The sequence below is a fragment of the Panthera onca genome, chromosome B3 (assembly GCF_046562875.1).
Source record: "Panthera onca isolate mPanOnc1 chromosome B3, mPanOnc1 haplotype 2, whole genome shotgun sequence".
Classification (NCBI taxonomy): Eukaryota; Metazoa; Chordata; class Mammalia; order Carnivora; family Felidae; genus Panthera; species Panthera onca.
The window spans coordinates 4,496,786-4,523,413 of NC_138344.1; the positions used below are offsets into that span (position 1 = coordinate 4,496,786).

The 26,628-nt window shown below is 46.8% G+C and overlaps 1 protein-coding gene across 2 annotated transcripts in view; it reads right to left on the reverse strand.

Moving 5' to 3' along the window:
• The window catches only part of PDE8A (phosphodiesterase 8A), a 153,458-nt gene extending 132,099 nt beyond the window's left edge, over positions 1–21,359 (reverse strand). The window contains exon 1 of one of the 2 annotated variants that reach the window (XM_060617567.3): positions 20,859–21,359. In XM_060617567.3, the coding sequence (XP_060473550.1) occupies positions 20,859–21,065 (207 nt within the window). In that variant the 5' untranslated portion in view covers positions 21,066–21,359. The remainder of the gene's footprint in view (positions 1–20,858) is intronic. The other variant, XM_060617566.3, reaches the window with a different exon arrangement.
• Positions 21,360–26,628: the final 5,269 nt, after the last annotated feature.

Genomic DNA, 26,628 nt, shown 5'->3' on the forward strand with positions numbered 1-26,628 from the left:
GCCCTCTGCATGAGGGTTCAGGTTATCTGGGACCTAGAGAAATGCAGATTGAAGTTTTACAGAAGAACAGCTTAGGTGGGGTAGAAATTCCCAAAAATTGCCTCAAGAGGGAGAAAGCGTAAGAAGGTAGATCATTTTAGCAAGCTGGCTCTACAGTAGTAAAGGCTAAGAATGCTGGGGGCAGGGGCAAGGCTCTCACGCTAATTTAGCTAATTTAGCTAATTTAGCTAATTTAGCTAATTCCAAAGCTATCGGGTGGGGAAGAGCCAGGGCCCAGTGCAGGTGTCATAGTCACAGGGCTTTCTAGAACCTGGCTATGGGACAGGTGCGCTGCTCCGAACGGTCAGTTCCGACACACTGGAAAAACAAGTTCATTTGATTCGTATTAGCCCTGACCAGAGAGACCACCTCCAGCCAGCCTACGTTATTTTCTTACTACAGCAGAAAACTGAGCAGGGAGCAAACCACACTGTAGCAAAGCTAGCCCTATAAACAACTGAACCTGAAGCAAAACCCTGCGATGACCCAAGAGATTCACCGTGGGACCTGCAGCAGTCCTACCTACGTTGTAGAAATATTCTTGGCCTCTCAAGACAAACACGGCTTTTGGCACTGAAGACCGGTTTTTGGTTTCCAGGCCAGAAAAGCAGTGCACCCCTGTTTATTTCTCCCTTATCAGTACAGTCAGCAGCACTGAAAGGATTCCTTCTCTTCTGACCCACTGGTGAGACAACACAACTCCAATCAATAAGCAAAGAGAAACAAGAAACATCGGCCACTTCAGTGGTGTGTAACAGATCAGAAGGCATCTTCTACGCCTTCCCTCATGTGCTTGCCTTACCTACAAGGAACTGGGGCTCACAGACGGGTCACCTGACTTGCCCCACACACAGCTCAGCACCAGAGCCAGAATTCAAACCCAAGTCTTCTGATTCCAATCCCCCTGCCCTCACTGACCACGAGCACAGAAATGGTATGTTCAGATTTCTGAACAAGCACTGCAGAATCAGGGGACAGAGAGACAAGTCTGTCCTCTAAAGAGCGTACCATCTGCAAAGGAAGGCTAGGTCTTACTCATCCTCACATTCCCTGCAAATGCCCGGTGTGGCTCCTGGCCCACAGTAAAGCACCAAATAAACGTGTGCTGAGTGACGGTTGTGATCCAATCATGCGAACCTACCACACTAGAGAGTTCTCTGTGTAGATGGAGAGCTGAGGGAAGCCTGTGAGGATGCCTTGATGGAGGTCTAATCAAAGTACTGATTTTTGTCATATTGTCCATTATCAGTTTTCACCAGCGTGTTCTGAGCCTTTTGTAAATACCGCTGGACCCAGTGCCAGGCGGGCCCCACGCCGGCCTTCAGCCCAAGGCAAGGCTTTAATACAGCTCCACTCATCTGGAATCTTTGGCTTTTCAAGACCCTGTTTCTGAACACCAGAATAACCGAAAAGCACGGCATAAAGGCTGAGGGAGGAAAAAGGAACAACAAGACTTCCTGCTTTTATCTAAAAATATTAGGGCAGGAAAGGAAGCCGCTCAAATGTAGTGAATGACTACGTAAATAAAGTAGGTTTTTACTACATACCGACTCCAGCTCTAAACGTGTGGTTACAAACTAAGAAAAAACAGTGTCTCTACATGGCTTTAAAATGAAACCAGAACCATTTCTGCAATAATCAAGCAACTCCGCTAATGAGATCCAAGCTCAGCATTCCAGGTATTCAGTTTCTTGCTTGCTTCTATACGACAAACCCCCTGGACAAGAGTACAATTTGCAAACCTACACTGGAGGGTTTGACGCACAGTCTGATGCCCAGGCAGCAGCACAGTGCAAGGACCAGACAGTAGAACTATTTCTGATGAATATCCTATGAATATCAAAGGTACCCGGGGACAAGGGACAAGCTCAGGCACGTGTTCCAGCTTTGCCAATACCTGCAGTGTGACCTTGGGCATGTCTCCTAAATCCCTTAGGGCTTCAATTTCATCCTCCGTAGAACGGGAAAGGTGGATATGGTAAAGGTGAAGGTCCCAATAAGGAATAAAATTGTGAGAAAATGAAAGATTGCAATAAGTAAGTGTGACTTACCTGAGCCAAGGTTATATAAACTTTTAATAAAATACAATGCTTTTTCATTATAGACTGCTCAAAATGTTTCAAAGCCTGCCCTGACAGAATTGTTTTTTTAAATCAAAACTTAAAGATAGGATTTATTTTTACAAGTAGGCTCTAAGGATAGGATCGCAGATATGCATAAACACCTGTGTAAGAAGATGTACATGGCAGCATTTGTAAGTGTTTTGAAGACATTTTAATGACATGGGAAGATAGTTGTAATTTATTATTAAATTTACAAGTCAGGATATAAAACTATAGAGAAGCATGAGTTCAAGCCCCATGAAAAATAAATAAATAAATAAACAAACAAACAAACAGAAGTACACTTAACATTTAAATTTAAAATTTCCTATACATGCACAGGAAAAAAGAATATAAGTAGTAATTTATATAATATTAATATATATTAATACACACACACACACACACACATATATATATATATATATATATATATATATATATATATATGTATATGTATAAAATGTTAATAAGGGTTCCTGCTAGGTTATAAAACTGTAGAGGACCTTGTTTTCACTCATTAATGTAGAAAAGAAAACTGTATTTCACATTATTGCAAACTGAATTCAGTAATGCAGTTGACATTTGAAAACACATTTAAACTGTGAATCCAGTACTACACATTTTTTTCAATGAATATACTACAGCACTATAAAAGTATTTTCTCTTCCTTATGATTTTCTTGATAGCATTTTGTTTTCTATAGAGAACACATTAATACGTGTTAATCACTTATAGTGTTAATCAACTACATGGTCAGTAAGACTTCTAGTCAAAAGTAGGCTATTAGTAGTTACCTTTGGGGGAGTCAAAGTTATACATGGATTTTTCTGAACATGCAGGAGGTCAGCACCTCTAACCCCCGCATTGTTCAAAGCTCAACTGTATATTTTAAATTATTTTTTAATTGTCTGTAAGCAGCAAGCAGCATTCATTTGAGGGATGCAAAGTTTTTTGTTTTTTTTTTTTTTAATTTTTTTTTTTTTTTCAATGTTTTTTATTTATTTTTGGGACAGAGAGAGACAGAGCATGAACGGGGGAGGGGCAGAGAGAGAGGGAGACACAGAATCGGAAACAGGCTCCAGGCTCCGAGCCGTCGGCCCAGAGCCCGACGCGGGGCTCGAACTCACGGACCGCGAGATCGTGACCTGGCTGAAGTCGGACGCTTAACCGACTGCGCCACCCAGGCGCCCCCAAAGTTTTTTAAATATCAAAAATCCAATTAAGGCCATGTCACACCAATAATTCCAAGAAAAATCAAGTGATCATTATGTGATTAGATGAAACAAAAAGGGGGCAGGAGCTTCTGATAAATTCGACATTTGTAACTTTTTAAAACCACCCATAGAAAACAGGCCTAGAAAGCTATTTCCTTAATAATAAAGCACATCAAAGTATATTGTCTTACGAGCAACACCCAAGATCACACCTAAGAATGAGGAACTGGAGATATTACCATTAAAATCAGGATAAAAAAGATGCATGCTAAAACTATTATTGACAATGTTCTGAAACCCCAAAAACAATCCAATAAGGAAACGGATTAAAAAGTATTACTTTGAGAAAGGAAAACCCCAAACCATCAGTCACCTAATAATGTAAACATTTATCTCAAAAATCAAAGACACTATACACTTAAGATTCATCTATTTCTCACTCTCTCTCTCTCTCTCTCTCTCTCTCACACACACACACACACACACACACAATCAACTAACTATAGAATGTTTAGTAAAATTCAGCAATATCGATATATTTTATCTAACTGAAATAATTAGTTAAAAGATTTAAAAAACAAAAGATTCTGGCTCCAACAGAATTATCTTAAAAAGACATGACCCCCATGTGAAAATGCATAAACTAAGATTCATGAATAGTAAATATCATGTTCATGGACAGAAGAAAGCTGTAAAGCTATCAGTTCTTCCTAAATTACAGTGGATTTAGCTCTAATATGATCAAAATGCCCCCAAAATTTGGGAGTAGATAAAAATCATCCTAAAACTGACGTGGAAAGATAGACAAAAATGAGTTACAAAGGTTTTTTTTCCTGGGACATAACGGGGAAAAGGATTAACCTTATCATACATTATTAAAACAGAAAGCTACAAAAATGAAATCAGTGCTGGGAATGCAAACTGGTGCAGCCGCTCTGGAAAACAGTATGGAGGTTCCTCAAAAAACTAAAACTAGAACTACCCTATGACCCAGCAACTGCACTGCTAGGCATTTATCCACGGGATACAGGTGTGCTGTTTCGAAGGGACACATGTACCCCCATGTTTATAGCAGCACTATCGACAATAGCCAAAGTATGGAAAGAGCCCAGATGTCCATCTAGGGATGAATGGATAAAGAAGACGTGGTATATATATACAACGGAGTATTACTCGGCAGTCAAAAAGAACGAAATCTTGCCATTTGCAACTACGTGGAAGCAACTAGAGGGTGTTATGCTAAGTGAAATTAGTCAGAGAACTTCATGTGACTTCATTCATATGAGGCCTTTAAGAGACAAAACAGATGAACATAAGGGAAGGGAAACAAAAATAATATAAAAAACAGGGAGGGGGACAAAACAGAAGAGACTCATAAATATGGGGAACAAACTGAGGGTTATTGGAGGGGTTGTGGGAGGGGGGATGGGCTAAATGGGGAAGGGGCACTAAGGAATCTACTCCTGAAATCATTGTTGCACTATATGCTAACTAATTTGGATGTAAATTTTAAAAATTAAGAAATAAAATTAAAATATATATATATATATAATTTATATATATATATACATATATAATTTATATATATATATATAAAATGAAATCAGTGCTGTAATAGTACAGGCAAAAATAGATAACCAGAAACAGATGACCCAAAGATGTGATCAAGGTGAAAGTATAAGCCTGTAGGGAATAAAAATAATTATTCACATAAAAAGTGCTGCAATAATAACTAGCTGTTCTGAAGTGCTAAGATCCTACCTCACACCAAAATATCCAAATACCCAAAATAAACGCCAGATTTAAAACACTAAATGTTTCAATTAAATAAACACACAAAAAGTTTTAAACATGAATAAATACTTGACTATATCTGGATGAGTAAGGACTTAGGCTTGAAACAAAGTAAGAAAAATGAAAATGATCAGTGTAAGAGAAAAGGAATCCACTTATAAAGTCAAGCAAATTGAAGTGAAACACTAAATGTAAATTGAAAGTGTGTATGAAATATACATCAATTGCATAGTCTGGGTTTTTCTTAGTGACGTATTTTCTGGATCTATCCACTAACTGACTCCAAAACGATGTTTCTCCTAGAATAATGAGTACTCTTAGCACCGGAACTGCAGTTTCCAACACCATTTCCCACTAACAGCAGCAGGGCACCCTGGAGCAAAGGCTCGTTGCTGGGCCGGGACAGGGAAGGTACAAGCTAAGCCTGGGACAACTGGTTGTGCTTTCAAAGATTAACAGAATCATGTTAAAAGAATACAGAAGTCGGGGCACCTGGGCGGCTCAGTTGGTTAAGCGTCCAACTTCGGCTCAGGTTGTGATCTCGCGGTACGTGGGTTCGAGCCCCATGTTGGGCTCAGTGCTGACAGCTCAGAGCCTGGAGCCTGCTTCGGATTCTGTGTCTTCCTCTCTCTACCACTTGCTTCTCTCTCTCTCTCTCTCTCTCAAAAATCAATTAAAAAAAAAAGAAAAGAAAAGACAAGACTATAATGGACCCAAACACATCCAACCAATGAAAATCCCTATGTCCATAATTACATTTTTTAAAGATGAAAAGCAAAAAAACAAATAAAAACAACAACATATTCATTCCCATCGGAGGCAGCAACTCCTTAACTATTAAAACTGTTAATAAAGGGAAAAACTTACCCTGCCTCGTTAACAGGAACTATATTTTATAGCAATTAAATAGCCCTGGCCCCAGCTGATGAAGGAAACTTCTGCTTTACACAGAACATCAACTACTGCATGTAGAAAAGCAACTGAATTAGGAAACATCATTCATTAACCCTGATCAGAATTGTTATTTTAGATAATGATTATCAACTGGCGCTTTAAAAAAAAAAAAAAAAAAAAAGGCAGGGAAAAAAACCAAGGTGAATAGCCTCTGGTAAACTGCACATTCATATGGCACCCAGTGCCACACAGATCGCTCTCTGGTCTTATGAGGGGAAACTGATGCAAGAGGCAGGGATCAGCTTCTCATCACCCTAACCCAGTGTGCAACCTGAGCATCCATAATGGTGGGTCAGTCAGATCTTCTGTGCCTTCTGATGGGATTCATGGATCACCAATGGTGTGTTCTAGCCAAATATACGTAACTTTCATCCATTTTAGGTCCAACTTCCAGTTTACAAGAAATAGAGCAGAAAGAAAGCAAGCTAAATGACACCACAAGGAAACCAGAAGACAAATCCAGAAGTTAGGACAAAGTGGTCAGGTGTCTTTAACAAGTCAGTGTGACAAAAAGTAGGGGGAAGGGAAAAGGACGTGCTAGGTTAAAAGAGATGGAAGGATCTTACCAAGCAGATGCAGTGCAGAGGACATTTCTGAGATCACAGGGGTATCAGTGGAGTCTGTTATGGGTATTAGGTAAAACACTACTAAAATGGAAATGTACAGATTGGCTACAAAAAAGTCCATGGCAAAACAATATGTACTTATGGTGGTTCCTCCAAAAGTTAAAAGTAGCATCACCGTACAACCTATCAGCTCCCCTCCTGGGTGTATATATATTCAAAAGAATTGAAAGCAGGAACTTGAAGAGATTTGTACGACCACGTTCACAGCAGCACTATTTAGGATAACCAAAAGGCAGAAGCAACCGAAGTGTCCGTCAGTGGATGAAAGGATAAACGAAGGGTGGTATAAACGCACAGTGGAGCGTTACTCGGCCTTAAAAAAACACAATGAAATTCTGAGACACGCCACAACACGGACGAATCCCCAAGACACATCAAGTGAATTAAGACAATCACAAAAGTACAAATACCCTATGATGCCACCTGTATGAGGTACCTAGAGCAGTCAAAAGTCGAATCGTGGCTGCCAGGAACTGGGCGGGGGGGGGGGGGGGGGGGGGGCGCGGCGGGGGGGGGGGGGGAGAAGGAATGAGGAGTTGGTATCTAATGGGTATGAGGTTCCAGTTTTGGAAGACGAAAAGGTTTTAGAGACCGGTGGCGACGATGGTTGCACAAGAATGTGGTTGCACTTCATGCCACTGAACTGTACACATGAAAGTGATGAAAATGGTAAGTTTTATGTTAGAGTACACTTCGCCATAATTTTGTTTTAAAAAGTACATAGCATATGACCTGATTTCGGTGGGAAAAAAATGTGCATATATGAACAGAAAAAGTCTGGAAGGATCCACGCTAACATGTTATAATAAATGATCTCTAGGTTGTGAAAACTGCATTTCAGCGTTTCTTAATTTTCTACAACACCTGTACTATGTACTACTTCTGTAACAGAGATGATGCTGTATAAAGCAAACAGGAAAAGCATTCAGAGTGCTACATTTGATTTCATTATATATATATAATATATATAATTTAAAAAACTACATTCAATAAAAAGGAAAAGGCTGGAGAAAAAGATCTGCAATAAGCATGAGATCAAAACTTAATTCCCAAGCATATTTAAAAAGCTCTTACAAATAAAAATTTTTAAACTCTAAAGCCCAAAGAGAGAAACAGGCAACAGGCTTGAACAAGGAAGCGCCAGTTCCGCTGAAGAGGAAGTTCAAGGGTCCAAAACTCTCTTGGGAAAAAAAAACAAAACAAAGATGATAAACAATAAATGAAATAAACGCAAATTAAAATACCAATAAGATACCATCTCTCACAATCAGATTGTTGACAGGAAAGCCTAACAAGCACTCTCAGGTGCTCCTGTGATATTAAAATGTGATCACATCTTTCTGGAGGGCAATTTAAGCATATATATCAAGAGCTTGTACAAGTTACAATATTATGAACCACTGATACACGAAACACAGATAAAATCTCAAAAACAGACTGCTGAGTGTTCCCTAAGAGTACATACCTACTAAGTAATTCTGTGTGTGTATGTGTTTGTACCCATGTGTGTTTGTTCTAGAACAGGCAAAGCTAACCTACGTGCGGAAAACAATCAGAAGGGTGCTTGCAGAGACGGTGGGGAAAGAGTACATGAGAAGGGGAATGTGGGAACTTTCTGGGGTGATGACAATGTTGTATACCTTGACGGAGGTTCGGATTACACAGATGTCTGTATGCATTAGTCAAAATGCAGCAAATGTACAGTAAGTATTTGTGCATTTCACTGCAGTGTGTAAACGTTACCTCAGAAGGAAAAAAATACTGAACTCTAATGATACGCATGTTGGAGCATTTAAGAGAAAGTGTACTGATGTCTGCAATTATTTTAATTTTTTTTTTTTTTTTAACATTTATTTACTTTTGGGAAACAGAGACAGAGCATGAACAGGGGAGGGGCAGAGAGAGAGGGAGATGGAATCTGAAGCGGGCTCCAGGCTCCGAGCTGTCAGCACAGAGCCCGACACAGGGCTCGAACTCATCATGAGCCATGAGATTGTGACCTGGGCCGAAGTCGGATGCTTAATTGCCTGAGCCACCCAGGCGCCTCGGTCTGCAGTTATTTTAAAATGCATCAAAGAAAAAGGAGATGGACAGTTGGATAGATGTGATAAAGCAAGTATAGTAAAATGCTAACGTAAAAATACAAGAGTTAGGTAAACGAGTGTCCACCGTAAAACTCCTTCAAGAATGCTGCATATTTGGGGTAGCTGGCTGGCTCATCAGTAAAACATGTGGCTCTTGATCTCCAGGTCATAAGTTCAAGCCCCACAATGAATACAGAGAAGAAAGAAAAAGGAAGGAAGGAAGGAAGGAAGGAAGGAAGGAAGGAAGAAGAAATGTTGTATAGTTGAGATTTTTCATAATATTAAGTGTTAAACATACTAAAAAGTAGCAAACAGCCATGAGGCAGCCTTCTGGAGTATGGGAAATGTTCTATCTCAATCTGTTTGTTATATGCGGCACACGTGGGTAAGATTTTATCAAGCTGTATGTACACTTTAAGATTTTGTACACTTTGCTTACTGCATTTACACCTCAGAAAAGTGTTTTAAATGAACAGCAATCAGAATTAGGACACTGAAGTGTGCATAATTGGGGCACCTGGCAGGCTCAGTCGGTAGATCATCCGACTTTTTTTTATTATTAAAAAAAATGTTTTAATGTTTATTTATTTGCTTTTGAGGGAAAGAGAGAGAGCACAAACAGAGGAGGGACAGAGAGAGAGGGAGACGCAGAATCCCACACAGGCTCCAGGCTCTGAGCTGTCAGCACGAAGCCCGACGCCGGGCCTGAACCCATGAACCTCGAAGTCATGACCTAAGCCAAAGTTGGATGTTTAACTGACTGAGCCACGCAGGTGCCCCAGATTATCTGACTCTTGATCTCAGGGTCATGAGTTCAAGCCCCACATTGGGTACAAAGCCTACAATTAATTAATCAATTTTTAAAAATAAAGTACATTTAATTAACATCCTCAAAAGGATAAGGGAATATGCTGCAACCAAAACACATGAATAAGCAGTAATGAAGGGAACAAAGCATAAATCTTGAAGACAAAGACTGTCTGATCTAAGAGCTCCATGGGGCCAGAGAGCGAGGAGGCCTTGAGGGCTGAGTCAGAGAGCCTCAAGCCCAGGCTCAGCAGCCCTCTGAACTCCCGCACAGAGATGGGAAAAGGAAGCAGAGACACAGAGGACAGATCCAGAAGAGTCTAAAACCCACCATCTGGAGAGAGCTGTAGAAGGAAAGGAGGAAATGCAAGAGGGACATTTGAGGAAATAATAGTTAAATGTTTCCTAGAGCTAAAGAACAAAACTGTTCAAAAACTCATTTTAATCACAGTTACTTAAAGTCATCTACATGGACATAGGAGAAACACCACCATTTTCTGAGAAGTATCTCCTGATTGTGCAATTTCAGTGATCCTTGCTCCTTTCCCTATTTTTCAAGTTGTCTGCAATGAACATGACTTTTACAATAAGGAAAGGTAACGGTTTACTTTTATAAAACAAATCCAGAATCAAGAGACAAGAGAGGCTTCTCAAAATCTCCCACCTCTTGGGGCGCCTGGGTGGCTCAGTCGGTTGAGCGTCCGACTGTGGCTGAGGTCATGATCTCGCAGTCCACGGGTCGGAGCCCCACGTCGGGCTCTGTGCTGACAGCTCAGAGCCTGGAGCCTGCTTCGGATTCTGTGTCTCCCTCTCTCTGCCCCTCCCCCACTCACACACTCTCAAAAATAAATAAAAAATTAAAAAACAAACAGAAACCAACAACAACAAAACTTCCCACATCTCCTTCCTCTGGCTGCCGCCCTGTGCTATCACAGTGAACCTGCTTCTAAGTGCTCACCACAAATATGGGTACGTTACTTGATCTCTTTACATTTTTGCTTCTTTAGATCTTCAACAGGGACAATAAAATCCCCCCTTCCTGCCTCACAGGAGTTTGGGAAGCATCAAATGAGGTGATATATAAAACTAGCACTTGGTGAGCCACTGAGCGCTATACAAATGGCTACATGTTATCACAACTTCGAAGCTGGTAAACCCTAAAATGAGTCACCCTCCACCGCCAGCACCCCTCACTCCCCAAATCCAATCTGTCCTCTGGCTTACCAGCTTTTCCTTTGCTCATTCCCTCCTTCCCAACCCACTGCATGACATGAATTATACCTGGTCTTATCTTGTGCCCAAACCACGGCCCCAGGCCCTGCCTTCCCTCACCCACCCCTCACAACTTCCTCCTAAACCTTCACCTTCCTAAAATACGCTTATTTTATAAGGACCCTGCTGAAAACAAGAAGCCTTTGGGAGTTGTCAAGGTTTGTAGGATGGACTTCACAACCTCTTCACCCCGGCTTTTGGGTCCTCCCTCCCACACATGGTCAAGTTCCTCAAATTCTGCAACAAGCCAACACCTCCCACCCCAGGCAATCCCCCATCCTGTACCTATCTAGGTCCTCCCAGCCTTTCCCAGGCAGAGGGAAAGGGGTTGACCCGGGCTCTCTCTGCACCTTTTGACCAATCCAGATCTAGCTCCTGCCAGTTCTCTAAACACCCTCTCCATCCCTTGGGTGCAACCCTCACTTCGGGGTCAGAGGCCTGCCCCCCTTTCCTTATGCCCTGAGGGCAGGGCCTGGCAAAGTCCTCTGACATCCTCTATACTAGGCCCTGGAATTGATCTGCTAATCATTCTAGTACTTAAACTTTCTTTGCCTAACTGGATTTCATAGGAATTATTTCTTCGGTTCTCTTTGTAGCTTTGATATCTATGTGTATATCATATCTTTTTTTTTTAATTTTTTTTAACGTTTTATTTATTTTTGAGACAGGGAGAGACAGAGCACAAACGGGGGAGGGTCAGAGAGAGAGGGAGACACAGAATCTGAAACAGGCTCCAGGTTCTGAGCAGTCAGCACGGAGCCCTACGCGGGGCTCGAACTCACGGACCGTGAGATCGTGACCTGAGCCCAAGTCGGACACTTAACCGACTGAGCCGCCCAGGCACCCCTGTGTATATCATATCTATTCCCACATAAGATACTGTTTAGCTATTATGCTTTAAATAAAAAGCTATGCTTCATAAATTCTTCTATAACTTCTTCCTCTCAACATTAAGTTTTTGAAACTGACCTATGTTGATACCTACAGCTATAAACCATTCATTTTCAAAGCTATAAAATATCTCTTTTTGATATATTTGAGTACCTCACAACTTATTTATCCATTATATCGTCGATGGATATTTAATAAAACATTTGCTATTAGAAGCAATGCTATCATGAACATTCCTGTGCATGTTTCTAGCTCACATGTGTTAAGTTTCTAGAGTGAGGCTGCTAGGTCACAGGGTCACACAATCAACCGTACCTGGTAATGACAATGGTCTTCCCCAGTGGATGAAATACTTCTACCTACAGCGCTGAAGATTGCCTCAAAATACTGTCAAGCGTTTAAATGTTTGCCAATTCATGGGTGTAAAATGTTATTTCACTGTGGCTTTAACCTGCATTTCCCCAATGGGGTCAAACATCTTTTCATGTGTTTATTAGCCATTTGGTTTCCTCTATAATAACAGGCCTGTTCCTGTCTTTAACTGTTTTTCAACCTGGCTGTCTTTTTCTTAATTGACGTGCAGGAGTTCTATATATTCTGGGTCCTCATCCTTTATTGGTATTGTGTGTTACAAATTTCTTCTTCCAGACGATGGCTTTCCTTCCTTTTCACTCTCTTTTGATGAGAAGTACTTTAAGGTAGTTGAATTTATCAACCCTTTCCTTTCTGGTACATCGTTTGTGTGAGTTGTTTAATAAACCCTTCCTTACCCAGAGGTCATGAAAGGATTTATATTTCCTTTTAAGAAAAAAGTGTTAAAAACTTCAAAAAGGAAGTTATAGAAGTGGTCCATAAGCACATAAAAAGTACTCAAAATTATCAGCCATCGAGGAAATGCAAGTCAAAACCACAATGAGAAACCACCATACATCCACCAGGAGGGCTAAAATTAGGAACCTGGTAACACCAAACTGTGGCAAGGATGTGGAGCAACCGAACCTTGACTACCCTTTGTTGGCAGGACTGTGAAATTGTAGAACCACCTCGGGAAAGGTCAGGCAGCTTCCTAAAAAGCTGAACATACAGCTGTCCTATGATCCCGCAACTTTGCTTGGTATTTCCCCAAGAGAAATGAAAGCATATGTCCACAAGATAATTTCTACTAGAATATTCACAACAGCTTTATGCATAATCGCCAAAAATCAGAAACAGCCCTGTTGTTAACCATCACAAGAGAAGGGAGAAGTGGAATGGGATGGAGTCCTACAGCAGAATGCGACTCAGCAAGAAAAAGAACAGGCTACTGATGCACGTGACACAGACCAATCACAGAAATACTGGGCTGACTGCAAGGAGCCTTACACAAAAGAATACATGTTTTAAGATTCTATTCCTATGAAGCCTAGAATAGGCAAAAAAAAAAAAAAAAAATTATAATGGATAAAAATCACATCAATGGCTGCTAGTAGGTGGGGTTAGGAATGGGGAAGGAGCACGACCTGAGAACTTGCTGGGGGCACAGTAGTATTCCGCATCTGGGCAGAAATCTGCATTTAGATGGTGCATACATTTGTCAAACAAAAAGGAAACAAATTTATGGGGTGCGTGGGTGGCTCAGTTAAGCGGTTAAGCATCAGGCTTTGGCTCAGGTCATGAACTCTCAGTTCCTGAGTTCGAACCCTGCATCGGGCTCTGCACTGACAGCATGAAGCCTGCTTGGGATTCTCTCTCTGCCCCCTGTTTTCTCTCTCAAAATAAATAAACTTAAAAAAAAAAGGAAACACGGGCGCCTGGGTGGCTCAGTCAGTTAAGCATCCGGCTTCGGCTCAGGTCATGATCTCACGGTTTGTGAGTTTGAGCCCCGCATCGGGCTCTGTGCTGACAGCATTTTGGGAGCATCTGGGTGGCTCAGCTGGTTAAGCTTCCAATTCTTGATCTCAGCTCAGGTCTTAACTTCAGAGTGAGTTCAAGCCCTGCATTGGGCTCTATGCTGGATGTGAAGCCTACTTCAAAACAAAACAATTAAAAAAACTTTTTTTAAACATTTATTTATTTTTGAGAGACAGAGCATGAGCAGGGGAGGGGCAGAGAGAGGGAGACACAGAATTTGAAGCAGGTTCCAGGCTCTGAGCTGTCAGCAACAAGCCTGACGCGGGGCTCGAACTCACAAGCCATGAGATCATGACCTGAGCCGAAATCGGATGCTTAACCAACTGAGCCATCCGGGGGCCCCACAAACAAACAAATTCTGAACTCTAGTAAGTGATAGGTGTACTGAAGTGTTCAAGGATTAAGTATACTGATGTGTGGAACTTTGAAATGCCTGCAAAAATAAAACAGATTGCAATGGGCAAAGGCACAGAAAGATGTGACAAAGCAAATACAGGAAAACATTCACTGCAGCATCTAGGAGGCAAGGAGAAGGGGGTATACATTCTTTCAACTTTGCTGTAGGTTTGAAAATGTTCACAATATCAAAGGACAAAAACATATTTTCAAATGGAAGAGACCAGCTTTAAAAAATAAGATCTATTTGGGGCGCCTGGGTGGCTCAGTCGGTTAGGTGTCCAACGTCGACTCAGGTTATGAGCTCATGGTTTGTGGGTTTGAGCCCCGCGTCAGGCTCTGTGCGGACAGCTTGGAGCCTGGAGCTTGCTTTGGATTCTGTGTGTGTGTGTGTGTGTGTGTGTGTGTGCGTGTGTGTGTCTCCCCTCCCCTGCTCATGCGGTCTCTCTCTCTCTCTCTCTCAACAATAAACATTAAAAAATTTTTTTTTAAATAAGACCTGTATCAGCAAAGTCTGCCTTTGAGAAAGGTGACTGAAAGAAAAAGATCAATCCTTACATGTGATAGTGCCTCGGGAGTTTGCAAAACTCTTTTACACCAATTATTTTAAGTGATCCTCACCAAAACCTGGGTATTCTAGCCTCATTTACACTTGAGGAAACTTGGGATCAGAATCTGGCAAATATCACACAGCAGGTGCCCGACGGAGCTGGACCTAAAAGCGAAGGTCTCGGGCACTTCTTCCTGGGTTCCTTCAAACACACCTCACTGGGGAGCTGCCATCATCTCCAAAAGGCTGAAGGCCACATGCAAACTGCCCACGTGCCACTAGCTCTTTGGGCTGTCGCACGAGCAGAGTGACAGGAGCTGAAGGGGCTACGGTCGCTAGCAGCGCGGGGAATAGACACGAGCAGACGGTGAAACACCCCAAATCTACTCCAAACCCATTCAGAACAAAAGCACTGGCAGGCCGCACACTGAGCTCTCTGAGGCCACCTTCAAACCTTAGGGACCTCTGTGACATCCTTCCCGTCTGGGTGGACGGACAACCTGCGTACGGTGCCTAAGACACTGCAACACAAAACCTGTCACAACACTTCTCTGACCAGACGCTCCGCCACTCTCCTTTCCAGAGCAGAACCACAGGAGAACAGAAGGAGGGGACCCAGGAACATTGCTCAACGCGAACAGGGCCAAAACTGAAGGCAAAAGCTTTTAGTAACCACCCCGCACATTAATCACTGGCTGCAGGGTATTTTGGCTTTTTGTTAAAGCACACACAACACACCCCGACACTTTTTGTTAATTTAAATAAGGTGAACCAGACCTGTGGAACGTGAACGAAAGCCCTTTCGGCCTTAGAGACCGGTGTATTATTTATCCAAACATTCACTGAGTGCGCCAACCACTTCGGGAAATGTAATGAAACCAGGACAGAGTCCTTGTCCTCAAGAGGCCTGTAATCCAGCAGGAGGCTCAGGACAGATCTCCCAGGCCTACTCGGCCTACAGGGGAAGATCTAAGAGCAGAGAAAAGAGAGTTCAAGTACAACCAGAGGCTCAAGAAAGATTTCAGCTGGGCCTTGAAGATGCAGACATGCAGAGCTGGGGGTGGGGAGTGTGGTGCTCTGGGCAAAGGCTGATGGGAAGAAATAGCTCCGAGGGGGCTCCTGGCTAAGGAAGGCCACCTGAAGCCTGAGCAGGAGGAGGGGAGGGTGAAAAGGACTCCCGACGGATGCCTGCCAACTCTTGTCAGAGAGCAAAGAGAACAAATTAGAGGGCCCCACAGACGTCTGACTTCGGGAGTTAGCCGGGGCAGGGCCAAATATGGCTGCGACTCTCACGAGAGCAGGAACCCAAGGGAGGGCTGAGTCAATTTCCCCAGCAAGTCATGACTTAACAAAACCCTGATAATGTGCATTCAGGACGCCTGCTCAAAACCCAGGTGGACCTGTGACACCTGCAGCCTGGCAGAAAGCCAGAGGATGGGAAATGTAACGGAGAGAGGGAGTTAACAGAGTAACAGCCCAGGAGCAATGGGTTTGAATCCCTAACTGTATACGCCTAACTGTAAAAGCGTGGGTGAGTTTCCAACCTACAGCGTCTTATCTGCAAACGGGAAACGACACCCGTCATCTCCCAGGATTGCACGGATTACATGAGATAACATCGGTAATACATACATGCAGCACAATGCCCACAACATCAAAAGCATCCAAGGAACGGTGGGTATTGAGTCTATGAGTAGGCTGCACTCCAGGAACTTCCGAGTCCGGGCCTCCTACCACGCTTCACGGTATTGAGAAACCAGGCTGAAGCCACTGACCTTGGACAAGACCAAAGGATTACTCACGTCCTAAGCAACTTCTCCCTCGGTTCTTTGATTTTTAATTAAAAAAAAAAAAAAAAAAAAAAAAAAAATCTGTCCTTTAAGGCATGTGAGGTTATCCTGAGATATCTGCCTCACCCTGTACACTCACATCACGAACCTTCTGGTACAAGGGGAAAAACCAGTGTCATGAGCCACTTCACAGGGAGCATCTGTGCCAGAAGGGACCACAGGCCTCATCCCAGCCCTCACAAGGAGGGTCTAGGCTAGCCCAGCGTCAGTCTGGGCTGATAAGAGTTGTGACACTCAAAACATCTATCTTAAGAAACACACTTCAAGTTATAGGGTAATGACAGCGCTAGAACAGTTTAGAATATACATGCAAAGTATCATATACATAATAAGAGTTCGAGAAAATATAAAAAGCATTATCTTTATAGCCAGTCCTAGCCAGATAATAAGATTCTATATACCGAAAGGCTTAAGGACACAATGATGAGAGAAGGGATGGCCCTGAGCCACAGAGATAAATGACAGTTACTCATTCCAGGAACAGAAAGTTAGGTCTCACTTTGTCAACTACACTTTCAGAAGGAAACTTTCAATAATTCAAGAATCCACCAAGAATCAGTGACCCCTAATGGGGGGGGGGGGGGGGGGGGGGAGGGGAAATCAGGCAGATCACACAAACAGAAATTTGCTTCAGTTAGGGAAATATAAAAATTTCATGAATGCATTCTGTACATTAAAGCAGGCGACAAATTTTATTCCATGGCTAAGAAACACCAAGAAACTACTAAACTCTGGATGAGCAGGCTGGTTAGTTTGGCCAGTTTTGAGGAAGAAGGGAAGAAGGGGAAGGCAGTGAAAAATCAGAGAAAATCGGGCGAAGGAAAAGGGAAGGACAGAAGCAGACTAGAGACAGAACGGAGAGTCCGTGTGAGCGGATTCCGAGTGCTGAAGCCAGCAACCCTTGGTGACAGGTTAGTGGAGAGCCACACTACTGTCACCTGTTGTGTACTGCCCGCCCAGCTGCACTGATCCTTAAATCTGTGGAGGGAGATCTACCCTGCTCACCAGCGTGGAAATAGATTATTCCCTGGTATAAATGCTCCTAAGGGGCAATAACCAGAAACTTCCATAAAACCAAATCTAAATCCTTCAGCCTCCACTCTAGTTAAAACCGGTTTCTATTTCCTTTATATGGGCTGGGTGCATTTTCCACTTCAATGGCCTGGTTCACACAATTCCTAATTCAACAGATGTCTGTGGAAGGCCCACTACGTGGGGGGGAAGACAGCAGTGAACAAAACAGACGTGACTGCCATCCTCACAGAACTGGTTAGTGACAAATGGTGGGGGACGGGGAGTGGGGGGGGGGGGGAGGCATGGATCATAGCAGTGCAAGGGGCCGCTTGCAAAAAGGAGGGGGCCTAGGCTCTCCTCTGACACCCTTGCCCCCACGCTCAAATCTTTCAAGGTCAACTCAAGTCCTAGCTAAGGAGAGGGAAAACCAAATAAATCCAAAGGCTGACAAGAAAATATGGAAATGTTACAGTTAAAGCTCACGCTGATTAAAAACCAAACGAAACTCTAAGTGTTCAAACTGAAGACAGCATTCATTATCTGTCACCACATAGACTGTAACTCCCGAAATGAGTAAACAGAACGTTTTTAGTAATAAATAAGTTCATAAAGATGACCCAGCCTAATGTATTCCAAGGCCCTGAAGTACCTTTGGAATCATTAAGAAGCAAATTACATTTACTATGTTTTAATGTTCAGTATATTTCTTGTACTTTGAATATTGGGATCATGTGAGGGATCATGTCCTAACATGTGGCCCAAGACATACCTCAATAAAAAGGCTCTATAACCAAACAAGTTTGGGAACTGCTGACACTCTGAACGTCATTTGGCGATTCCCAGGGTATTTTAGGAAATTCAGTTTTCTGACAAATCCTGCGTAAACTTAGTCTGAGCCAGTATTGCCCACACTCATTTGGAAATGTCTCCTTTTTTCATTTAATACCTATTAACGGGCAACAAACTGCTCAGGGAACACATGGGGGATACACTACGGTGTAGGGGACGCGATGCGTAATCAATTTGAAAACGCGATTATCCGTCTCCCGAGCGTTTTGATGAACTGATGTTTCCTATGTAGGCTATTAAAATACAAAAACTTCCCCAATGAAATTCTTTTTGAAATTCACTCGGTGAGATGTTTACTGCATTTTTAAGACAAAACATTTTTTAATGCACCAAAATTGGATCTTAGTGTTTTAATTATAAAGGAACTCAAATTAATCGTATAACGATTTGAGTTTGCTAAATTACTGGAAGCTTATCTTCTCTAAACACGTAGTTTTAGATTTCTAGAGTACATTTGATACTTCATTGTAAAAGATTCATCCTGTTAAAAAATAAAACATGCTATTTACCTCTGCCCTATTACCTGAAATGCCTCAATACAAATATCAGTAACTGAGATGTGTATCAACACATGTACAGTTTGTGAATAACAAGTATTTCTGTGGTTGTGGTGTTATTTATAATGGGATTCCTCCTCTGGAAATACTAATATTATCTTAAACCGTATACTGGAGGTTTTAGGGAATAAAATTCCAGTTACTGAAAAGCTTCATCGCTCAGTTAACCTTAAAGAACCAAGTTCGACACATTCATTTAGCACCTACTACATGCATGCCAATGGATTAGGCACTGTAACGATGCACGCTATCTCTCTGGACCTCAACTCAAGACAGTGGTCTGACAATGGGACAGAATATGTAAGACTCAAATCAGGGGCTCTGCAGACACCGTGGACAGCGGAAGAACATAGCTGCTGCCCTGGAGATGCTAACAAGACACACAGGTGAATTTTAGCACACCTACACCACCATAAAAAGGCCAGGAAGACACAGGGCCTCTTTCTACAAGTGCTGGTTTGGTGACCTAAAAGGTCATTATTAGTTAATGCAAGATAACCAATATTAGATGTGGGTCAAAAATGTGAAAGCCCTTGTTAATTCCATATTCAATTTCACTTGTGTAATGCTTTTTTTTAAGCCAATGAGTAGGCTTAAAGTAGAAGCATCACAGGGATATTAAGAGCAGCTTGGATTAACAGCCTAAAACCATCTCAGGTGTCTTCAACAATCTGTAGAAGGAATCCCAACTTCCGGTAATCAGAACAAAGTTAGACTTTCACAGAGGGTACTGGAGGGGTGGGGAAATCACTTCGGCTAGGTTACGCAACACTAGAAAAAGACTTTTCAGTTTCGTATAGAAAGAGCGTCGTGGACGACTGCTAGAAATTTAACACAGAAAGTGAACAAACGGTATCAAACTTGGGAGGTCTAGCCATCTCCGGTGAGCAAGAAAATCCAGACAATTCTGCAAACGACTTTTAAAAAGCAGCCGCAACGAGAGGGGAGGATGATCAACACTCTGAGGCCATGCACAGCAGAATTCTTTCTTCTGGTTTAATTAAACAGAAATGCATGAATTCCAGCTCTAAAATTTCAAATCCAAGAACTGGAAAGCCGCCGCTGTGTGTCTTCATGAACATCTTTTCCCTTTTTTCCATTATTGTCCCTTTAGAAAAATCTTAACAAACAGTAAAGCCCAGAAACTTTGACAAAACATAAGCCAAGGCGATACACGCCGGAGAAGACACACAATTCTGAAAAACAGTCACAAAATGTCCTAGTAAGACTACTTAATAAAAAATTAACTTTGTTCCGCTGAATGCTTCAAACGTCGCGTGTCTAATAGTATTTTCTCATTACATATGCTTTAAATACACCACGTATGCTAATGACCGTGAACCTCAAATACGTGTGCATTGAAGCAGAGCTGTTGTGGCTTCAGATTACATTTTAATAGTCTCAAAGAAACTGGGAAATTGCAACCGCATGCATGTGCAAAGCTGACTGACGGAGGGGAAAACAAAACAGGGTGGTAGGACCCAGCGCCTCGGCTTCCCAGTGCTAGCCGCCCTTCCCTTAACATCACGAGAACCCAAAGAACAAAGTTCACGCCGATTTAACGTTTCTGGGGCGCGCCACCATATCCCGGGGGTTCCCCGCTCTTGGAAGGCGAATTGACTCGAGCGCCCGGGTCAAGCTCACGGCGGGCCCTGCCAGCTGAGACTTCGGACGGGTCCCGGGAACCGACGCCGCGGCTCGGAGGGCGTCCCGATCGCAACCCTACCGAGGAGGGTCCGAGGACGCGCGGCTCGGTCTGCCCTCGGGACGCTGCCCCGGCCAGCGGGCGCTGGCGCCCGTCAAAGTGACCCAAAGCCCGGCGAGAGGGCACGCGGCCCGGGAGGGCGCCCCGCCCGGCCCCGCCGCGGGAAAGTTGCCGCCCGGCCGGGCCCGACTTTCGCCGCGGACCGCGGACCGCAGCCCCCGAGCCCTCCCCCGCCCCGGCCGCCCGCCCGGCGCCCCTCACCTTCCTGCCGCTGCCGTCGCGAGGCTCGGACTCCGCGAGGCCGGCACCGCGGGCCCCGGGCGAGGCGGTGGTCTTCTGGCCGGGTGGGAGGCGCGGCCCGGCGGGCGGCGGCGGCGCGGCGGCGGCGCCCGGCGCGTCCTCGGCCTCCTTGCCGCCGCTGTACGCCGCCCGGCCCTCGGAAATGTGGATGCTCGGTGCGCAGCCCATGCTGGCGGCGGCGCGGCGGACACGCTGGCGGGCAGCCGCGATCCGGTCAGCAAACGGCCCGCCCGGCGCCTCGGGGCCGCCGCGGGCGCCGTGTCATCGCCGCCTGGGCGGGCGGCGGCGAGCGCGGGTCTCGCGTCAGGAAGTGCGGCCGCCCCTTTTATCGCCGTGCGGGCGCGGCGGCGGCGGCGGCGGCGGCGGCGCTGGGGAGGGGGCGCTGGGGCGGGCGGCGCGCCGCGGCCGCCCCTCCGAACATGCCCTTCCTGAGGCGGGAGCCGCCGGCCGCCTCCCTCACATCGCCGCGCTCGCCTGGCCGCGCCGCGCTTCCGGGGAATTTCGGGGGAGGAGATTTGCGCTCTCCCAACCCGGGAGCGGGCAAGTCCGCGCCGCGCGAGCGACACCGCCCCGGCCGCGGGGCGGCGCGACCCCCGGGGGAGGTGCGCTCCCCGCCGCGCCCGCCGCCGCCTCCCCGGGCCCGCAGCCTGCGCCGCTCCGCCCGCTGGGCCGCCGCCCCGCGAAGAAACGCCCCTGGCCCGAGCGCCGGCGGCGGGGAAGACTGGCCCGCGCGCTCCCGCCTTTGCGGGGGGGGGGGGGGGGGGGGCGGGGGTCGAAGGACGCCCGTCGGGGCGACGAGGCCGCGGCCGGCCGTGTGGGGACAGAGCCGTCGCCTCCAGCCGGGTCTGGGGCCGCGCCGTCGAGAAGCGCGGAAGCGGCTGCGCTCGCGGGTCTGCCGCGGCCGGCGCGGCTCCGGCTCCGGCTCCGCGCTCCGGGCCGGGTCTTGCGGGCAGCACGCCGCGCCCAGCCCCCAGCGGTGACCTCCAGCGGGTGCTGGCGTCAATGCAAAGCAGCCGGGGCGCCCGCCGCCACCTCCCGGCGCCGCGGAAGAGTGAGCATGCGCGGCCACGACGGGAGGGGGCGCGCGGCCCGGCTGCCGGGAGGAGGAAAGCGACTCGCCCAAGGACACACGACCGCCTGGGGCCTGAGGCCATAAAAATCCGGACCGCTGGGTTCGAATCCCGGTCCCGTAACTTAGCAGCTACTTGACTTCGGTCAGGCCACTACCGCTGAGCCTTGGACCTCTCATTCACTGACGAGGCCCGTGCAAGGACCTCCGTTTGGGGCCGGCGGGCGGGGGCGGGGGCGGGGGGGGTGGCAAGGAAGGCACCCGAACTCCGGGTCCTGGGCGGGTGCGGTCTGGGCGTTACGCCGGAGCCCGCAGTGCCTGTGCGTTCCCTCTTGAGCCCAGACCTGGAGAGCCAACGCCTGGCTGGCTGCACTGGCGACCCGGAGGCGGCAGTGTCGAGAAGCTGTGTTTCGTGGCAGGCGGGGGCGGGGGGGGGGGGTGCATTTTCCTCCCCTCACCTGGTGCCCAGGACTCCAGAGGCTCCCGACCTGCAGGCACGCCGTGCAAAGTGGGGCCTGTGAAGAGCTGTCAGAACCGCACCTCTCCCCACACACCACCACTAGCTCTCTGTGTGACCTTGGGCGAGTCACACAACCTCTCTGTGCCTGAAGTTGCAACCCCAGCCCTTTGGAGGACGACGCTCCTGGGTGTCCGACAGCACGCACCCCGCAGCGGCCCACCTCGGGCCTGCCCCCCACTCTCCCCCTTCCGTGTGGTTCCCGGTCCGGGGAGACCCCAGCGAGGGCGATCCCCTCCTTTCCTCTCCCGCCGTCCACACCTTTCCTAACGCGGCCCCGCGGCGACCCAGAGATGCCGCCGATCACGCCTCGGGCCGGCTACCGTGAAGCCCCGGAGGCGTACTCCGGACTGGAGTCCCCGCCGTGGCGCTGGGACGGCGGCACCGGCTCAGGTGCCGGGTCCCCTGCGCCGCCCGAGCCTCAGGACGCCAGGGAGCCCGAGATCCGCAGCCCCGGCGCTTCTCGAGGCGCAATCTTCCGGGCCCGAGGTACCCACCGGGCGGTTTCCCGACGGCGGCGGAGCGGAAAGGCCGGGGAACCCGAGAGCGGCTCGGTGCTATCAGCCCTCTTTACTAGCCGAGCTGGCCCAAAGCCCTGGCACGTGACTCCATTATCAAATTTAAACACGTTTAGCAGTAATTAAATTTATGCCTCCCTACCTTATAAAAGTACCACCGGCTCAATGATGTCTTGAAAGACACAGGAAAAGATTCTTACTATCACCCGTTACTCCACCTAAACTGTAGACTGTTTTCTGCCTCTGTTCTGCAGATTTTAGAAGGTCAATTTTCCGGGCATAATCTGGACTCTTCTAAATAAAGAGTAATTCATGAAGAGAACGCTTTGAACCACCAGAGTGCATGAAAGCCTATCGCCCGCCCTCTGCCCTCCCCGCCTCGCCAAGAAGTGAGGCCTTGGTGACTCCGCGTGTGCGCGCTGACCTTGCCTTCTCAGGCTCCAGGCTGTTTCAGCCCTCTCTGGCCCCTCCCTTCGCAAGCAGCACCTCGGTGCCCTAGCCTATCCTTGAAAATCCTCGAGCCCTGTGCTAGTTACGGGGTTTGGGGTTGCTTTTTCCTGTGCCCACTCTGCTGGTCAGCCCACCCTGGGCTGCCCAGGCGATCTCAAGCTGGTCAGAGACCTGCCTGATGGCAGTGTTGACTGATTTCCTGCTCTGCCATTTGGGGATCCTGAGGCTAAAAAGGACGCAGGGCCAGACAGGAAAGGAGTCATCCGCCTGCTTCTGGGGTCACCGACAGCAACCCCCACTCACTTCTTTCCACACTCAGGAACTCTACCTGGGACGCTCCGGGAAGTCACAACCCCCCTCCGCATCCCAGCTTCAAGCCCTTAACCTCAATTCCACCCTGCCCCCACGTTCTCCAGCCCAAACCTGCACCCTGAGGTCCCTGAACACTTCTCCACCCTATGAAACCCATTTCCCTGGGCCTCGGTGACAGTGGATAGAAAAGGGACACATTGACAGAAGTAATCCAAACTTCGCTGGCATGGGCCACCCACTAGCTAGCTCCCTCAGGGCTCCCGGGTCCCTACAAAGAATCCCACCACCACCGGGGTGTCTAAGGAGCTCCTGAATGATCCTGATCCTGCTGGAGGAGAGGCAACCCCCACCATACCAGCCACGTGGACGCCTCAAAGTTCTGCACGCAGACCACCCTCCACCGCCATCCCCAGACTGTGCTGCGGGCACCCAGTTCCCTATCGGGATCTCCCCTCGCCTTCCTCACTGAACTGGGCTGGAAGCAGCTGCAGGTGGGAGAGCTCCTGTGCCCCGGGGGGCTGAATCCCAGCCCTGCCATTTGTCATTTCTCAGAACTGCTTTCCTCCCCTGTAAGTCTGGGATTCGTGACATCTACCCCACAGAGATTAAACAGGCTAACTGATGTCAAACGCCCAAACGACTACTGAACCTCTGTGTCCTCCTTAGCTCACTGCCTTCTCCCAGGCCCATTCTACACCACCTTCCTCCAGGCCTACCCCAGACTCCTGGAAACCTATGGAAGACGTGAAATCACCATGAGGATCAATATCCCTACAAATCTATGCATCACACTTCATCCGGTTAATTTCTCTTTCAAATCTTCGTATGATGTGACTTCTTTTAAATGTCATTTTAAAATTACACATTCTATCATTTACACATGAATACATGTTAGCAAAATAATTTTTAAAAATCAAACTAAGCAAGAGTATGTAAAGTGTGCAGAGGCAAAGGAAAGTCTCTCTTCCTTCCCCACTTTCTTCCTTCCTTCCCTATTGTTAAGTTTCGACCGTATGCTTCCAGACCTGTTTCTATGTTAAACATATTACACCCGCGCGCGTGCGCACACACACACACACACACACACACACACACACACACAGAGCTATTATAGTATCCTAAACAGAGCTGCAGTGAACATCCTTGAATATATCTTTCTGTAGGATGGACTCCTAAAAGTTGAATTGCATGGTCAAAAGGTATGTCCCACCCCATCTCAGCTCCAGAAGGGATGAAAACATAGCAAGAAACCAGCCAAAGCTGAAGGATTGAGAAGGGGAACTCCCTGGATACCCCCTTCGGCCCCTGGATAAGAAGAGGTGACCCAGCTAGTCCCAGATGCAAGCCTCTCCTGGTCATCCTCTCCAGATGCACAGGCCCTCCTTATCTTCCTTTCTCCTGGTACTCCCACCTCTTTAGTGAAGTATATTTGACTGTTCCAGCCTTTCTCAGATGAATGCCCACAGTTAGGCCAGAACTGGAAGGAGGGAGGAGCGCCCCCTAGAGGCCATATGGTGAGTAATAAATCCCCAGGACTGTTCACTTCCTCCAGAATTTAAGTGTGTACCTGCATTTTTCTCCTCCATTTGGCTCCAGACCCTTGGTATTGTAGTTCACCTAGAGCCTGGGATTAACAACCCAATGTGACTCCCTTCCTCAAAATGGCCTGGAATCTCAGGCTGCTTCATTTCCCATAAAGGGCTCTATCTCCAGTACCCACATGCCCTGTGTGCCCTGTTCCTCGGTTCCATCCACCCTTTCCCACTAGGCCAGGGGGTCAGATCCTCTCCCACCAATGATAAAGTCCAGATTTCTTAAAACTGCCAAATTTGACTGTAAATATCAGAAACCCAACTCCTCCTAGCTTAGCAAAAGTGGGTACTTCTTGGTTAATTTCCTCAAAAGACAAGAAGGGCAAGTGGGGGGGGGGGGCGTCACAGACACAGATGCTACAGTCCCAGGTGCCACTACAACTGTCTCTCCATCCTGACACCTTGGCCCTGCAGGCAAGATTCGCTCTGATGCTGGAACCGTGGCTTCAGGAGCCCTCACTTCCAGTTTCCCAGCCCCATGACTCCCCTCTCGGTTCCCGCTGCTCCACGAGAGTTCCTTGCCCCAAATTCCTATTACGGAGCGTCCCGGGGTGTCTGTCCCTACTCCCAGGACTGGCTTCATGGGCGCGACACCTGTGAGTCACAGGGCCCTGTGCTTAGAAAGGTCTCCACTCTTGGTATAATGCTCAGCCATCACCATCTTTATAACTGTTGAGCAAGGAACCCCACATTTCCATTTTGCACTGGGCCCCACAAGTTCTCTAACTGGTCCTGTCTACCGCTTCTAAAAAGTGCGCTCTTCAGGCATGAGTAAGGGAGAGAAGCATGGGGGAGTGTGTGGGAAGAATGGTGACGCAGGAGAAACTCCTAGGGTCTCCCCCTACATCTCACTTTCAGAACGAAAGCCCTTGAACGTTATTTCAGAACGAAAGCCCTTGCCTGCCTCATCCCTGGACCCAGAGCCTCCCCCCCCCCGCCCCAGGTTCAGTCCTGGGTCTCCCTCTACCACCCCCATGGGTGGGACAGGCCTCAGAGACCATCTCCTCAGGAAACGGGCCGCAGAGTATCAGGCGCCCCTATAAAGGCTCTTAAAAACAGAAAGATGTGGGGCCCTGGGTGGCTCAGTCAGTTAAGTCTCTGACTTCAGCTCAGGTCATGATCTTGGGACTGTGAGTTCGAGTCCCATGTCAGTCTCTGTGCTGGCCACCCAGAGCCTGGAGCTTGCTTCAGGTTCTGTGTCTCCCTCTCTCTCTGCCCCTCCCCTGCTCACGCTCTGTCTCTCTCCCCTTCAAAAATAAATAAATATTTAAAA